Source organism: Zootoca vivipara, chromosome 4 (assembly GCF_963506605.1).
Source record: "Zootoca vivipara chromosome 4, rZooViv1.1, whole genome shotgun sequence".
Taxonomy (NCBI): Eukaryota; Metazoa; Chordata; class Lepidosauria; order Squamata; family Lacertidae; genus Zootoca; species Zootoca vivipara.
In genome coordinates this window covers 68,098,241-68,116,262 of record NC_083279.1, presented here as the reverse complement: position 1 = coordinate 68,116,262, position 18,022 = coordinate 68,098,241, and the positions used below count along the sequence as shown (strand labels likewise).

At 42.7% G+C, this 18,022-nt stretch overlaps 1 protein-coding gene across 5 annotated transcripts in view; it reads left to right on the top strand.

Moving 5' to 3' along the window:
* Nucleotides 1-845: 845 nt before the first annotated feature.
* The window catches only part of ALCAM (activated leukocyte cell adhesion molecule), a 116,940-nt gene continuing 99,763 nt past the window's right edge, over nt 846-18,022 (top strand). For 3 of the 5 annotated variants that reach the window (XM_035116770.2, XM_035116768.2, XM_035116766.2), the window contains exon 1: nt 847-1,368. In XM_035116770.2, coding sequence (XP_034972661.2) covers nt 1,251-1,368 — 118 coding nt within the window. In that variant the 5' untranslated portion in view covers nt 847-1,250. Of the gene's footprint in view, nt 1,369-2,534; nt 5,104-18,022 lie in introns of those variants that run through there. The other 2 variants (XM_035116767.2, XM_035116771.2) reach the window with 2 other exon arrangements.

The following is an 18,022-nucleotide window of genomic DNA, read 5'->3' as shown; positions in this document are numbered from 1 at the left end:
GCGTCTCGCATTTTTAATTCATGGTGGCTCGAGTTTTCTGCTGGCTCCTACTTTTTCCGATTAACATTGTACATACATCCTGCATCGCCCAGCTTCATGCTTCTGACAGAGGACGGTCTAAGCCCAGGCCAGCTCAGACCACTGAGAGGACAATCTAGAGAAGCAATTCACGTGCCAGCCATTTCATCTTCGAAATGGTCAAGCTTCCTTCATCCACACGCCCCACCGCGTCTCCGCGCACTTCTCCGCTCGATAATGCTGCAATCCTATGCGCCCTTCCCTCGGAGCAAGCTCCGTTGAACACAGTGGGACTTACTTCTCCGCAAACGCGCCTATGGGATCCCACAGCACGTGAGGATCTCCAGCTCGGAATCCCAACCGCGCTGTTCCCTATCGATGCACTTCCAGCCTCCTGCAACCGGCTCGCTCCCTAAATTGCCACTCCCCAGCCCTACTCCCGAGTCCCAAGCGGCAGCTCCAGCCCCGATTTAAAACCATGATGCACGAGGACGCCCCCCCCCAAACCCCACAGACGCTTCAGCAGCGACGTCTCCTTCCGCTCAGAAAGGGCTCTAAGCAGCCTTTCTCTGCCCCCCACCTCCCTGTCCATGCCTCGAGCGCGCCCTGCGGGGCCAATGGGAAAAGCTTCTCCCCCCCCCCCGCGCGCCCCCTGCAGTCGCCACGGCCTCTGGCTCCCTCCTCCCACAGCCGAGCACCTCGCACTCGGGAGAGCCGAGCGGATCCGAGGGCTCTCGGCAGACGGCGCGGGCGGGGCCAGGCGAGCGAGGGGAAGGGGCGTGCCTTCCCAGGGCTGGCCCCGCCTCCGCTCGCCGCTCTCGGTCCTGGAGCGCCGCTAGGCTGCCAGAGGGAAAGAGCCACCTGCTCGTGTGCAGTCGGGGCCGGCCAGCCGCTCGCTGCCTCTCGCTCTCTCCTCGTCGCTCGCAGGGACCGCCGGAGCTTGCCGGTGGCTCGCTCGCCCGCCGCGCCTCCAACTTCTGCCTAGAAAGTTCCCGGCGGGCGGAAGTTTCGCTTTGTAGGAGGACCGGGTGGAGGAGAGTAAAAAAAAAAAAGAAGAAGTCGTCGTCCGCGCTGTCTGAGGGAAAGCGAAAGAGCAGCTCAAGAGAGCGCGCGTGAGGAGGAGCCGTCTACGCGCCTTCGCCTGTCCGTCCGCCCGCCTTCCTTCGTCCCCTCGCCTCGGGAGTGGCAGCGCCCGAAGTCGCCGTTTGCCTGGCGCTTCGCGGGGAGGCGGGATGGAGACCCCCTCTGCCGCCGCCGCCGCCTGCTGCTGCCCCCGCCGCCCGCTGCAGCCGCCTTCGCGGCTTCTCCTGCTGCTCTGCCTGCTGCTCTCTGCCCTTTGCCTGCGGCCAGGTGAGTGCGGGGCTCCGGCGAGGCGCAGGTGGGGGGCGCTGGGGGGCGTCCGGTAGCCGCGCTCGGGGGAGCTGCTCCGGAACTTTCCGAAGGAGAGGCGGGGGCGGGCAGGGGCGAGCCCTGCGGAGGAGGCTGCAGGTGGTGGGTCTGACTGTCCCCGGGTTGCGCGCTCCGTCGGACTCGCCGCTTCTTCCTGCAGCCTGGGAGAGAGGGGCTCCTTCCCTCGCGATCCCCTTCCCTCCCTTGTGATCTCGTGGCCGGCTCGCGCCTGGCGATGGAGATTTCCAGCGTTTGGTGGCGGCGGCGGCACCTACGTAGTTGCGATTTGGCGAGGATCGATCGCATTGCTGATTAAACAGGCTTGTCCCCCAAACCCTCAGCTCTGTGCCTGCTGAACTCAGTGGGACTTCGCCCCTTTACTCAGAAAGATCGGCTGCTGCGGAGATCCTTTGGATTATACTGGTAGTGGGTGCTTTTTGAGAGATGCTTTAATTCTTCCATATAGTGCTCAGGTGTTGTTTTTTAAGGTGTGTTCATTTCCCACCCTCCAGCCTTGCAAGGCTCCGATCCTGTTACAGGTCTTGGAGAAGCCTCACTGAAAACGGGGGAGGGGTAAACTGGTTTAGGATCGCGCTACGTGACACTTCCACTGCGATTCGTAGTCCTTTTGGAACGTACCCCATTTTCAGCACAAATTAGTACGTAGAAACCAGTATTAAATATTTTCGCCCTGCATAGCCTACTTTCTTTTCTTATTTTCCCCACCCTACCTCCGAATATATGCTGGTTAAGTTTTCAGCATTTTCTCCATTACAGTTTGTGGACTATCTCTCCCCCCCCCCCCCCGCTGCTTTCGTTTTATTGTGAAAGCAAACAAAATCTGCTTTCTGTGGTTGCCAGCAACCGTTTGGCTCCCAGAGGAATCCTCCAAGATTTGTCGGAAACAGAAAAGCCTCTAGTTCGGTGGGTTTCTCCTCTCTCCCTTTCAAAGTTGCCTTTCTGCCTGTGCTGCTGGAGAGGGAGCAGAAAGAGGTGACCTCACCTGCATTTGTTAGGAAACCTATGACAAGCAGATCTCTCTGTGTGTTGATTTTGCTGTGTGTGTGTGTGTGTGTGTGTGTGTGTGTGTGTGTGAGAGAGAGAGAGAGAGAGAGAGAGAGAGAGAGAGAGAGAAGGGGTATGGGGAGGGGAAGTAAGATTCTTAAATAGCAACCAAGATAATTCAAACGGATGCTAGTTGCCAGCTAAAGGCAGATCTGTGAGGCGTGTCACTTTGGATTGTGCATTTTCAATCACTAATACTTTAAGCAGCAATATAATAAGCCCCTTAGAGAGACTTGCCATTGTATCTGCGTCTACAAATGTGGATACATAGGAATAGCAGAAAGGCTTTCCAGCCTTCCTGGGAATAGTTCCACCTCACAGTTTGGGTTAGACTTTGTTCATATGTATGAATGAGTGAGAGATTTGTTCTAATTCTCATCCAGAGTCAGTCAGCCTGAGCATTGCATTGGTGGTAGGATAGATACCTCTGATTGAATTCGACTGATCACAACATATTGAGCTAGAAAAGCTCCCTTGCAATACCTATGGCTGTTATTCAGGGCTCGCAATTTTGGAGCATGCAGCTCATTTGTTTGTTTTGTGAGCTTTTTAACTCCCACCCCCTGCAAAGGGTTGAAGCTCCCCTATGTCAAAGTCCTCCTGACAGTACCTCCTAGAGCTGTAATTTGCCCACTGAGTTCTTTTAAAACAACTCTCTGAATATTAGTTCTTCTAAAATTATGAGTAGTATTGCGTGCAAGTGAATGTGGATTCCCATCTACATTCCTTTTCTTCTGGAGCAGAATAAGTCAGTTGGAAATCTCTGGAGTAAGCGGGCTGTAAGTGAAAGTTCAGTTTGACTCCTGCTATCACTCAAGCTTCTTGGGATTTCAGCAAACAAGAAAGTTCTGAAGTGTCTTCGAAACAACCTGGGCAGTTCTGTTTCTGATTTTCTATCTGTCTCATTGTGCATGCACTGAAATCAAGGGAAGCAAACTGTGAACTGTGTTCTTCCTTCACTGTGGAGAATGTCTCATTATTCTTGTAGAAAGAGCGTCAGCCTGTGGTGACATTTTGTATTGCTCTAAGAGAGAGAGGCTTTGTGTGCCTGCCTTTAGAGTCAAGACAGAAGGGTTGCAGTGTTTTTCAATCACCAGACTGTACATTTTGAGAACTCCCCTCTTAACCACATAAAGGCCACTTTATAACTTGGGAAAGCAGAAATTAACTTTGCAGCAGGCACACATTTTTCAGGGCACGTATGCCTAGCAATACTCCGATTTGAATAAGTTCTAATTTCAATGAATTCCACTAAGTAGTCTAGTAACAACAACATTGCATTTTTTCCTGTTACAATATGCCATTAACCACAGTGTTTAATTATAATGACTTTGTGTAGCAGTCCTATTGTATTTAGAAGGAAACGAATTACAGTGTGTCATGAAACCATCTAGGTAAACTCAAGAACAATGCATGGATCAAGGCTGCAATTTTATGTATGGTTACTTAGGAGTAAGCCCCATTGAAGATGGTAAGTTTTCTGTTTGGGAAATTATATACAGGCTGCATAGTAAGTTTTGCGCTATAGAGCAGAAGAAGAAGCTTTATAGCAAAATCAAGGTATTCCATTGCGAAATAATTCCTCTGATTTACAATGTTACTTAAACAAGTACAGTGACACTTTCAAAATTCTGCCACTGACCTGCAGCCCAATCCTATGCATGTTTACTCAAAAGTAAATTGCTTTGAGTTTGGTGGCGTCTGTTCCCAGGTAAGTGTGCATAGAATTGCAGCCTTTGAAATGGAGCCTTAAATATACCTGCTCTTCTTGAGTAGTTCCATTGAAAACCATTCCCATTTAATAGCAAAGTGTTTCTATGATAAGTCACTGAGACTGCAAGCCTAAACACCATTCTAAGGAGCCTCATTGAACCTGGTGGCTTACCTCTGAGTAGACAATGGGGGGTGCTGTGAGGATGCAATCTTGTGCATGCTTACTTGATAGCAAGGCCTATTGAATCCATCCTGTTTCTTACTCAGGCTGAGACATGTCACATAGTACCGGTATATAGGCAACAGAATATATAGTACAGTACTTCATTGCATGGTGGCAGAGGGAGACCTTCTGCAAATATTAAGACATATTCCGCTTATATTCAGATTTTCATGGAACGTTGGGAGATGATACCGGTACTACCTCCACATGGTTATTTATTATTATTTATTTTATTAATTTATAGCAGTTCTATTCTGCTTCTGCTTTGCAACAGAGATGTTCAAAGTGACTAACAGTGTATAACAAGCAACATCACAGGTAAAAAAAACCCCAATAACCCTCGTCAGTTAAAATAGTCAAATGAATAACAGCACATCACTCGTCTAAAAACTAGCATAAAATAAGTGGAGGATTCCTCCCTGTACCTTCCCCAAATTTGCTCCAGAGGGTTCTGGAAAACCCCAGAGCTGGGGTTGCTGGGGGAAAGAGGTGGGAGAGGATGTTCCATTGTGTATGTCCTTGCGCCAACTGGCACTACTTCATTGGATACAGCAATTAGGTTGCAACCTTACTCTCACTTACCTGGGAGTATGCGCCAATGAATTCCCTATGGCCTACTTCTGTGTAGCAGAAACAGCAGTAGAATTACAGTGCATGCTAACAAAGCAAAGTCATTCAATTTATCCAGGGCACAGGTAAGACGAAGATAATCTAAGCTTTGGGATCAAAAAGTTCCTCACATTTGGGGCACTGCCACTAAAAGGGTTCTTGTGTATGTTGCTGCCACATATACTCCAGTAGACTGTGGCATGCGTATTACCTATTCTTAGGGAATGTAAGCATTATAGACATAGTACTAAATAAATAAATATTTCTGTACTGCACCTATTACAAAGCAATGCATAAGTGTAAATGTGCATTTTAAAACAATTTAAATAATCAGAAATATTGGGCAGAAGGGTGGTGGAAAGCCCAAGCAGTTTTTTTAAAAAATAAATAAATAAACGACTCAACAGCCCATGCCTTCCAAATAACAGGGAGAGAAAGTGTTCCAAAGGGTGAACACCACCACAGAGGAAGTCAGCTTTTGAACTGCCACCAGATGACACATAGCAAGTTACGGTATAATCAGCAAGGCCTTCTCTGGTGATTTTAATGATCTTCTCAGCCTATATTGGGGGGAAATGCACATTCAGGTAACCTGGTTCTGAGTTTTTCCAGCCTTTAGATATTAATAACAAGACCCTGAATAGTTCAGTAGCTAATAATTTGGTCACTCCATTATTCCAATCATTAGTTCAGATGTAACAACAAGCTGAGGGTTGTGTTTTGCTTCTTCCCAGAATGAGTGCGGAGAAAGTGGTCTATCACAGTGGTAAACTGTGGTTTGTGAACGATGTCAGTCTTACTTTTTCTTTGAAAATCACAAAAGTTAGGACTGGCTAGATGTTCGGTGTCTCAGATTTGAGGTGTGAGGATAGAGAGAAATCTTGTGTACAGAAGTATGGATACAGCCTGTGCAAAGTCTTGACTGCGTCCATAATGTAACAAGCCCCAAATGGAGGCCAAGGATACTGATAAAGTGATTATTCCATTTGAGGCATACTTAAAAACATTCTGGCATAAATCTTAAAATGACATCATGCTTTTCTTGGGGTGGAAGAATGGTGCACACATTTCTATTGGTGGCATATGAACCAGGAAAGATAACATAACATGTTAGTTTATTGAGCATGGTCTAATCCCCACTCCTCTGCATTCCGGTGGGTGTTAATCTGGTACTCTAAAGGATGGTTCTTTGGTGAATGTCTGCTTGGTTTGAGATTAAATGGCTTTTCTTAGCAGATGTATAAGTTTCCAGAACAGCAAGTCTATATCTATTTGCTCAACCGCTATTTGCTTTGCAGATAAGAAATATGTCTTTCCTCTGCTTTATTTTTTTGAAAAGGTGATAGATAAGATGTTGAAGAGAAAGTGAGTGTAAAGTTTTGGGCTGTGTTACAGAGGTTATCACATGTTTGGAATGGTTTTATAATGTTTGGTTAAAAGCATTTGAAGTTTTCTCAGTGGATTTGGTAACGAAACATTAAGGTACACATGAGAAAGTGAACAAAGGGCATTTGTTTGTTTTATTCCTACTTTACAGATTAAATGAATAATGCAATTAAGATTAATCTTAATTGCAGCTAAACCACAGCTCTATTACATTTTCTCATCCTGCTCTTATTTTAAACCACATTCAGTTGTGGTGTCCCCCCCCCCCCGGTCAATTCTTAAGAAGGCATTTAAGTGAAGAGAATGAGATTTCAATGCCAAGCAGTCTCGCAGTCATTTATCCTGTAGAAATCCAGGGGACATCTAAAGATTTACGCTACAATTTTCAATATAGATAGTAATGTTAGAAAATGAATGTAAAACTATACAGTTGTAATGGATGCTTGTGATAGGTTTTCAGACATTTTGAAGGAGACATTCATTTGGACATAGAATATAATGTTACTAAGTATTTTCCCCAAGTACTAACATTCGTAAATTAATGTATAGTGGATCATACTTCTGCATAGTGGTGTGTGGTTGGAGACATGATTTTGAATCATAGAATTGTCATCTGGTCCAACCTCCTGAAATGCAGGAATCTTTTTGCCCAAGGTGGGGCTCAATCCCATGACCCTGGAATTAGGTTTGAGCCCCACATTGGGCTAAAATATTATTGCATTGTAGGGAGTTGGTTTAGATTTTAATTATTTCCCATGACATTTCAAAATATTTTCTGGTGTATATACATATACATATATACATATACATAGAAATACTTTATTGTCACTGTACCACTTGTTTACAGTGAGATTCAACAAGCCCCCACCCACAATTTCTCAGTCCTTGTTACACTCTGTGTGCTGTCATACGACCACCAACCCTGAACGTCAGCTGCAATGTTGCTGTCTTCCATTCAGCAGCCTCACAGCCCACAGGCAGAAACTGTTCTTTAACCTGTTGGTGTGGCCTATCATGCTTCTATATCTCCTGCCCTGGGGCAGGAGATTAAAAAGGTGCTGGCCGGGGTATGAGTCATCCCTGAGAATGTTCCTTGCTCTTCTGAGACAACGGCCTCCCGCGATGACATCTAGCGGACTCAGGGGACAGCCCACGATTTCATCTTCACCACCCTCCATAGGGACTCTCTGTGCATGGCTGTCAAACCAGAATACCACACCGTAATACAGTATGAGAGAACATTTTTTATCGTGGACCGATAGAAGGAAATCATCAGTTGCTGTCCAACCTTGTTCTTTTGCAAGACCCTAAGGAAATGAAGTCTCTGTTGGGCCTTCGTAACCACCTGGGCTAGCACAGCATAAATCACTGAAACAGATTTAGGCAGGAGTTTTGGCATGCCCAGGAATCCTGTTTTTTGAAACACATGTTGCTTTCCAGTAATTGACATGATTCAAAATTCTGTAGGGTTCCCGTGCCTATATGGGTTTGGATGAAGACTTTGTTCCTTCTGTGAGATAACGTTTGGCAATTCCCATCCCCCTGTAGCTTCAGCACCACCTCCCGTGTGTTCCTAAAGGTTGAGGGATCCAAGAGTTGCAAGAGCAGGGGGATTTCGCAAAAAGTTGCCTAGTCTTCCCCCACCCACATACCTACATACCACCAGGATTACTCCACAGGTCAAACACCTTTCTGTTTGAGGAAGCAGGTCTTTTTCCCGCCCATGGAGTTTCACATGCTGCTTTCCATGTCAGGGAGTGTTCAGTGGTCACATGCGCAGTGGAGAATTCCCATGCTAATCTCATGAGCTTTTCTTCTCACATTAAAGAATGGGGAAGTAGTGTGTATTCTCACCACAGACCCCTTATTCACACAGAATGTGCTGTGTCATGGTAGATGTGACTTGGGATTGAACTTCACGTACTGTTTAAATCACTGTGACTGGAAACTCTGTAATAAAGATTTCGTTGGGCAATACTGCCATATTTCACCTGTAACACTAGTGTAACTGTGGTTTTTTGAGGTTAAACTTATGTAGCTCTCAAAAATCCAGTCCTGATCGCAACTTTACTTGGGCATGAAGGGCAAATTAGAGATACATACACCATGTTCATGTGCTTAGGCTCAAAGTCGAAATGGATCCTAAACACGGTGCTGGAAAGCTAGTCTCATTGACTTCACTGGGACATGCCTCCTTTTAACATGGTTAGCATTACTATGCAAAATGTGCTACATAGTTTCAGATGCTAACAGTTGGGAAATGCCCCATTCTTCTTATTCTCCCATACCCGTACTGCTCTGCATATGGAATTCCCTTATCAATAATCATCCCTACCTCGCATAACATCTTCCTTGTGTGCCCAGAACTGTGTGGCCATTACTGATTGCGCAGGATAGACCTAGTGTTTTGTAAAAAGGGCTAGGGACATATAAACAGAAACTTGGTACATTATTGCAAAACATAATGTCATACTGGCATACTGAATGTTTGTTTAGACAGATACTGGATAACATTTTGAAACTTATTGCGGTTTTTATCAAAAACCTTTCTTGTATGCTTAAGAAGAAAGGCCTTTTGAATCTGCCCACTTTCTAATTAAATTATGTAAGTAAATATTAAGGATCTTTTTGAATCTAAAATCTTGATATCCATGAAGTATTGTACAATATATGTAGATATTTATATTTTTAAGGAGTTGAGTCTTTGCACATAATCAGCACAAATGCATTATTTCATTAGCTTTTATTTCCCTGCCATTTAACAAAAATGAATATTTCAGAAGTCTTATATTTTACGATATTGATAGCCCACATGTAATAGAAGTGTAATCACACCCTTATTAATTATGTATTATGTATAATTGTACAGTATACACATTTATTCAATGCAGTAACCTGAAACGCTTCAATAGCAATTGCTGGATTTAATGTGCATAAACAGAACTATGCTACTGTTATATTAGATATGTGAAGGCCCGGAGGCTCAAAATCTCATCTATGTTGCAGAAAGAGGTTTACTAATTATATTTCAGCAACCATGTGATGGGACTTGCCCTGTGGGAAATGAGGTGTTTTTTTTAAGGAATGATAGTTAAAATTCTAAGGCTATTATTTGCTCTCCATTACCTATGCATATATTAAATTTAAAGTCTGTGGGACTTATGCAAGGTAACTAATAACAGAAGGGCCTCCTAAGGGTATTAAAAGTATGTCAACCTAGGAACATTTTAATTTATATATATATATATTTAGAAATGAAATGCAGGTTCTTTGAAGAAATATTTCAGACTGCTACTTGAGATTCATATTAACAATTGATAAGTACTATGGGCATAGCTGTCACGTTCTCCCCCCCCCCCTTTTTAAGGGAAATTCCCTTATGCTGAATAGGCTTCCTCGTGAGAAAAGGGAAAACTTGACAGCTATGACTATGGGGTGTGTGCCTTTGTGCCCCTCCCTTTATTAAAAAAATGCTTTTAAGACATATGGTCTCATTATTGCTGGGACAGTATAAACTAATAGGTAGCAAACCAGTACCACCTGACATACTAGACCACCTGTTTCTATTTCATGAAATGCAAGCTCTTAAACCACACCCTCAAGAGGAGCAGTAATTCCAGAAACAGTAACAGGGTCTGAAACTGTGCAAGAAAGAGATACAGTATTGTGGTCTTGGTGGAAAACTTCACAAAAATGTCAACCTAGTATACATCAGCTGTGAAAAAGGCAAATTGCACATTCGGGTTCATTAAGAAAGGTAATGGAAATAAAATTGCCAATATCACAATGCCTTCATACAAACCTATGGTGCAAACACGCTTGAAATATTGTGAATAGTTCTGCTTGTTGCACCTCAAAAAAGAATATTGTAGAGCTGGTGAAGGTAGAAAAGAGCAGCCAAAATCAAGGGGCTGGAGCAGCTCCCATATGAGAAAAGGTTACATTGTTTGGGTTTTTTAAATTGTTCGTTATAAAGAGGGCTTTATGCTGTCTCCCGGATCAGAGACAGCATGGGGTTTGGACTTTAGTGTCATCTATATGACACATAGCTTTGTTTTCCAGCTGCTCATTTCAAATATGCCAAAAAACCTCTTGAGAAAGTGTTTGGAGGAAGTTTTGGGATGGACGAGGACAAACAAGTTGAAACTTAATCCAGATAAGGCAGCAGTACAAGGAAAATGTCCTGTCTACATGGAGTTGCCCTCCTCCTGAAACACCAAGTTCACAGCTTGGGCACTATGTAGAAGGGCAGGTGATGCCTTAGAGGTCTTGCTCATAGGCTCACTTGTCCATATGAGAGACAGACATTTTCAGCAGGGGTCCAACATATATGAAATTTCCTTTGGAGTGATTTGACAGAAAAGACCTTTAAATGAGCGGTGGAAAAACATTTGTGCTGCGCAGCTTTTATTGATGGCCTTCTGGTGCTGCTGCTCTGAAATTGTTTTAAAGGTGTTTTTAGGTATATGTCTGGCCTTTGTTTTTATGCTGCTGTTTTAAAATTGCTTTTGGGTTGCTTTTGATGATGTTGTTTTATGATTCTTCAAGTGCTTTTCACTAGGGATGCATAAGCATTCCTGCATTTGCCCTAGAAGGGGTTCAATCTTTCTTGCATGCTCATAAAGCATGTAGGTGCTCAAAGTGTCAGTGTTTGCATCAGTTTCCAGCAGGGCAAAGGCCTTCCAAAATTCAGAGAGCTTTGTCCCTAGTAGCTGAACAGAAACTGTTGGCTCTGCTTTAGTGCTCTGTCTGGGACTGATGTAGGATCTATAAGATCAGGATGTCACATTAAAACAATTTGTTACAATGGGTATAATCCAGTACATAATTTTGGATTCTTAAAGCCAGTTGACATCAAGGTAGGTTAAGGCTGGTCATTTGGTGTTGGGAAATACTTGATCAGTTAACCAAATACTTCTCAAGTACCTCAAGCACTTATATAATAGATCTGCAATAGTGAAACATCTGCTAATTTTTTAAAAGTTAATTCTTGCTATGAATCAGCTGTAGTGAATTATTATTGGTTGTTAACAGTGTTGAATACAGATGCATGTAAATGATAATCAAGAGACAGAACCTTTGTTCTTCCAGTTAATTGACAACAAAAGAATAAACTCTAACTGCATGGCAGAATGGCCACATAATTTTCTTAGCTTTTTATAATCAGATGCTTAAAGTTTGAAGCATATGCTGAGATATTTTTATTTAACTTCCAAAGTTTTTAAGAAAAACTGCCAGACAAGATACTATTCATCATTCGCCTATAACCTCTCTCTTGTCTACATAAGTAATCATCTGGTTTACATCTAGGATTTAATTTTCTTTTATAATTCACTGGAGGAAGTACTACTAGATATAATTGCTACAATCCTATTATTTGATATGTCACAGACCACAAATTAATTTTATCTTTAGTTGCCTATTCTTTTATTTTCCCCGATAAGCTACAAAACAGACAAGTGCTATGGTTTTCAGAAGATAAACCCATTTTTACACATAGGTATTTCTTTTCTAAAAATTAAAGAATATTGCTTGTGCACATACAAAGCTACAGTTTACATCCCATATTTTCCTGTGTAATCCTTGATGTAAGACTAATTTTCCTTCAATAGATTTTATCTTCTAAATACTACTTGAATGATATTTTTTAGCTGCCAGACCATATAAGGATCGTTTTTTAAAGCTCTCTAATACATTCCGATGCAATTTCATAACCTCATCACAAGTCTGAGTTTGAGAACTAGAACGATTCTATACAGAGCATGGTCCAGGCTACACGGGCATAGCAGGTGCACTGGAGAATTCCCATGAACTCTGTAAGCCCCGTTTTCCATTCCCTGCCTAGGTATGTGCAAGCAGATGGTTGAGGGGAATGAGATCTCCGCATGAACCTCCCATACCACTCTGAGCCCTCTGTGTTCCCTCAGTAGATAATTGCTGTGCTGTGCAGCAATAGTAGCGTGCACTAAGCAAAGGGAAATGTTTGGATGGCAGGTTTGCACAGATATTCCATTGGGCTACTGGCCAAAACATACATGCCCAGAAGCAGGCAATGGTGCCAGTGAAGGAAAATGGACCTCTTATTAATGTATGGAAATTTTCCATATATGGGTTTTATGCCCAGGTTGGATGGAGTTTTGCAGTACTGTTCTCTGATTAAAGTGAATGTTGGCTTGCAGGACCGAGGGCAAATCGAATTATAATTGTGTATAGTGTATTTGTTATGGTTCTGTTATGAAAATGTCCACCTTGCAAGTAAAGTACTTAGTTCTGCTCTGTTAATATGTTAGAGCTGGTTTAGCGGTTGTACATAGGAACCCATTTAAGAGCTTTGTAATTGTGATGCCTCATATTAATTCTGATAGACATAGAACTTGCCCACAACAAAGGGGCTAGTTGGACAACAGATATCTTAAGTGGCTAATGCAAACCATATATAGATACACAGTGTTATGCTGTTGTTGACTCCGTAGATCTACTAGACATAAATCACCTATGCTTGTGTCTCAAAGCTTTCGACAACCTTCAAATGCTAGGTATTTAAACACTGTATAAAAATAATAAAGATATAAAATTCCCTTGGTTGTTGGAATCTTGCTGCATAATTGTTCCTTTAGGTTTTTAATATATTTGTGCCTTTGACCAAACTGTCTCATGTTTGCTATATAATTTTCACTTTTTATTTATTTTCCCCCAAAATGGAATTTAATAACTTATTTTCCCTAAGAGTATAAGTAAGCCTTTTGTGTGAAGGAAACTATAGCATAATGATGTGTGTTTAAAACTCCTGTGGGAATTTGCTCCAGTACCATGAACTAAAGAATACTGTGTATCTCAGCACTGACAAGCTTTACCCTTCCTTGTAGCTGGAGTTAGAATGGTTGTATTCCACTTTATTATCCAAGTTTACATTGTGCTTTTTATATACAAGATCTAAAGTAATGGAGACCACTCAGTGACCTTGGGGCACCACTTTTGCCCTTAAGAACCTGTCTGGAGCTTGAAATCAACCCCAGAGGCCCTTCTTGCTGGTCTACCACTAAGCGTTGTTAGGTTAGTGGGGACCTTTTAAGTGGTGGTCCATCAATTGTGAAATTCCCTCATCTGGGAATAGGTACAGTGCCCTCACTCATTTCCTTCTAGCTGAAGGAAAAAAAAACATGTTTGATTCCACTTTCCTTTTTATTGAAGACCTTTCTGGTTTGAATTTATCTTAAATGCTGTGCTCTACACTATTATTTATTTTTATTGCTCATTGTAAGGTGCCTTGTGTGGGTCTCTAAAAGGCATAGGTCAATTAAATAAATAGTGGTCAAATATTCATAGGAAGCTGCTTTAAACTGAAGCAGGCTCCTAGCGGCGAGGAAGAGGTGGCAGCTCCGGGGCTCGCCCTCGGCGGCTGGCCACCTCCTGCCTTCACATGCTGCGAGGGTCTGGTGAAGCATGCGCATTGCGGTGTGCCTTGGCGTGATTCGGCAGCTCCCGCTGCTGTGCCCTGAGGGCCCCTTCGCTGATGGGCCGACAGGAAAGGCGAGAGGCAGCTGGAGCCAGCGGGACTGAGGCTCTGGGCGCGGCGCAGCAGGACAGCAAGCTGATGTGGGGAGGCACCGCATCCAGCCTCCGTCTCTTCGGTGGCACCCTCCAGAACTTGGCGCCGTGGTTCCCCACGCCACTAGCCTCTATGGCTAAGACGCCCCTGGGTGGAAGTGGCAGGAACACTGAAGCCTCTGCAGCCAGAGCATCTTTTTATAACCTGGGCAACATGGACCAAGGAAGCATATTCTTCTGTTTGTTCCACACCCAGAACCCGCCTCATTCTAAGAATCAGACAAGAGTGCTGAATGGTTTCTGGGGCTGGCAGAGGCCTGAGTTTGTGTCACTGAAAATGAGCTGGTTCCCCACTGCTTGCTGTGTTGGGATGCAACCTGGTCTGCTGCAGAGGAGCAGCAAACCTACATGTGCCAGGGATTGAATCTGGGACCCTCATGTTCAATCATATGCTGTAGCATTGAGCCAGGAACCTATTCCATGTTAATCCTGATGCACTTGTGGTAGCTTGCCAGAAAAGATATGTGACTAGGCTGCATTGTGGGCTAGGGAAGTTCCTTTTAGGACTGACAACCTTTTGGAAATATGTAATGTTCACTTTAATGCATATGGAAGGGAATAGAAATATGTGCTCCCAATGTGTAGCAATATGTCTTTGTCAGCCTGAGGTATTCAAAGCTATGGGTTACAGATAACAGTATCTGATGGCTTAGTGTCAATAAGGAAACCAGGAATGGTTCCAGCATTATGAAATGAGTCCACTCTTTGGTTACCTGTAAACTCTTTGGATTACATTTTTTCTGCCCTATAGCAAAATATTGCATTTCTCAGTTTGGCTTTTTTACACAGTAGGAAGCTTGATGGAAATATTGTATACATTTTTGCTCATAGTTGTCGTTTGTAGTAGCCAAATATATAACTTTGACAGCACAATCCTAAATATACATCTTACTGAGTTACATTGTACTTTCTCCCAGGTGTGTTTAGGAGATCATATTTATCAACTGAAAGTTAGCAACCTGTGGTTATGCTACTTACCGGTACTTTAGTATGTTTTAAATTAAACATAATTTAAAAGAACAGCCAGCCTGATGGATCAGTCCAAAACTAATAACTGATTCACATGCACATCACTTAACACTGAAAATATCACTTAACATTGAAACCAGGGATGGAAGGATGTGTCAGTTCCAGTTCTTTCATTTTCTCATTTTTCCAGTCTTAAATTCAGTGTGCTCTCCACATTTCTACAGTGATTTGTGGAATTCAAAGAAATCCTCATGAAAATTCACCAGCATTCATTTTGTTTCATAATGTGTGAATTAAGTAGTTTGGGCTTTAAATGCTTCATGAACTGAACTGAATTTCTTTTCCACTGCCTTAATTGCTCTTTCATTCGTTGCTTCAGTGGATGAACTGCTTCCATTTAAAAGTACCCTGCTTGAAATGACATGCTTGTGATGTCTGTTCCGATAGTTGTTCCACACATGCCGACACAATGCTTTCATCAGCAGGTGGTGCTGCAGTCATCCTTCAGAATTTGCCTCTTAGTCTAGAAGATCCACAGTTGTGGAAGAAGATGCAGCAGTTTCTTCTCCTACTAGGGTTGTTGAGCTTTTTTGGACGTTTCTGAGCATTTTTGAGGGAAAGCAAAAATGGCGCTGCTGACATTGGTTGCCATACGTCTGGATTTTCCCAGACATTTTCCCATTTCCCCCCCAGACACTGTTTTAGACTGCAGTATTCCGGTTATGTCTGGGAAATTCTGGACATATGGCAACCCTATCTCCTGCCCTTCTCCCATTTATCCTTAACTTAAAGCCATTGGCTTTAAGGTAACATTTCTGTCTCTTCTCCCACCTTTTCCTCTTTTCAACCCATTTTCAGTTCCTGCTTTTGCACGCTTTTTGTATGGTGACATGCAGCCAACCCACTGCAGTTCCTTTTAATGTGCCTTATGATATACACCAGACCGACAAGGGAAAGAAGGGAAGTTGATGTTGGTGTAGGAAGGAGCGTTGCTGTGGGCTCTGCTCATGAGGTCATACATACATTCTCAGAGTCATGCTTGGCCACACTTTGGGGGAGTAGTTTCCATTATGCTGTTGGTACATATGAACCAAGTGTTGTTAAGCCTCTTGTCCATTTGAGGTTTCATTCTTTCTTATATGGCATGGAGATTTTATTTCTGTGATTACACGTACTCTAAAATTAGAAAGTTTCAGTTTCTGATCCATTTCTGTCCTAGCTTAGTGCATTTGCTTGAGTGCTCACGGTGTGAGCGATTTAGCTCAGTGGCTGAGCATTTAAGGTTTATTTGCTTTGGACATTTTTTTCATGTGTGAGAGCATAATATGCAAAAGGAAGAAGAATGCATTTTCAACTGCTCAGCTAGGAGTATGCAATTAACAGTTTTTGGCTGAGAACATAACTAAAAGGTAGAAAATGAGTCTGTACAAATTGCTACGATTATCTCATCACAGTTGTTTTATGTTTAATTAAAATACAAAGAAGTCCCTTAACACAGATTTGTGGTTTGGTGGCTGTTTTTAATGAGACTTTTGTGAAAGACATGTCTTTACAGATACTTATCTTTATTAGTTTTGCGATCAGCATATATTTAATTAAATGCATGGCTATTGGAGCTTGTGATTTGTTTGTTTTTGGTTTCAGTTTGTAATCTAATTCAATTATATTGTCATTTGTATGTCATTGTACCACTCCCCCCCCCAGCCCAAGAGATGTTGCAATGCTTCAGTATTATTGAAAGCATCTGCTAGAACATTGTGATTATACCTGGACTGGGCATAGTGTTTAAGATGCCTGCTCTTCCCAGTGCAAAGGAAGATCAAGGTAATATCAGATAAAGAGAAGCTCTTCTTCGTGCAGTGCAGCCCATCCTGCCTTTGTGTGTGTGATATCTAATATTGGACATACTTGAGGTATGTCTATGTAGCCTCAACTCCAAAGTGTCAAAAAGAAACACAGGACCTATTAAATGATGAAAAGCACACAGATCAATCATTGTCACTAGGTCACTGCCCCTTGTAGTGGTGTCTCTGGCTGTCCAGGTATATAATAGTTATTTGCTTACAGTTTGCCCAAACTTGAAGCTATCTAGATTCAGAACAGCTTATATTTTCCTGCCCTGCTAATTGGATTTGGTATTCCTTGCTGTGAATTTTGTTTTCTTCGGGAACTCTAGTTATTACTGTTGTTAATACCTTCCATTCTTTCAAGGTGTGCTTTGTGAACTTATTCCAGTGAATTGCCATGGAGGAGAAATTCACAAAGGCTTAACATCTTTAGAGTCCTCTACACTACCAGCAACTTTCCTCGAGAGTACCTATCAGTTCTCAATGTTGATGGGGGTAATAGACACTTCAGCTTTAGCATAGCCGATGGCTTTAAGTTACGAAAGGAGATTCTGACTAAACATCAGGAAGAACTTTCTGACAGCAAGAACTGTGTGACAGGGGAACGGGCTCCCTTGGAAGGTGATAAACTCTCATTCATTGGAGGTTTTTAAGCAGTTGGATGCCCATCTGTCATGTATGACTTAGTTGAAATTCCTGCATTGCAGGGGGTGAATGGTAGCTCCTTTCCTTCATAGTGTGGCGTCATTAGCTGTTGCCTCCCGCTTAGAGGAGAGGTTACCTACAAAGCTAAAGGGTCGGACTCATGCTACTCTTCCTTCTCCCTACTTGAGCATTGGCCCCCACTGAAGGTATGAACTAGGCAGATAACATATCTGGGAAAACACAGGCATATGGCTTGTTTTTGCTTTTTTATACTTCTAGTTTCATTGGAAGAGAAGTTGACATTGGCAGCAATCAGTTCCCCTCTTAATGCAAATACCGGTAGCAGTTTTCATGAATGACTTTCATCAGGACTTTGGTGTAGGACTAAAGGGCTAAATCTAAACCTTACACTGGTGCCACCGTCATGATCACCTATAAGCAGTGATTTAGCAATATAAATATATATAAACACAAATACAAGCACAACATCTAGTTATCTCAAAAAGGTAATGATAAACTGCTTATCCAGAATCCCTTGCTGTAGCTGAAA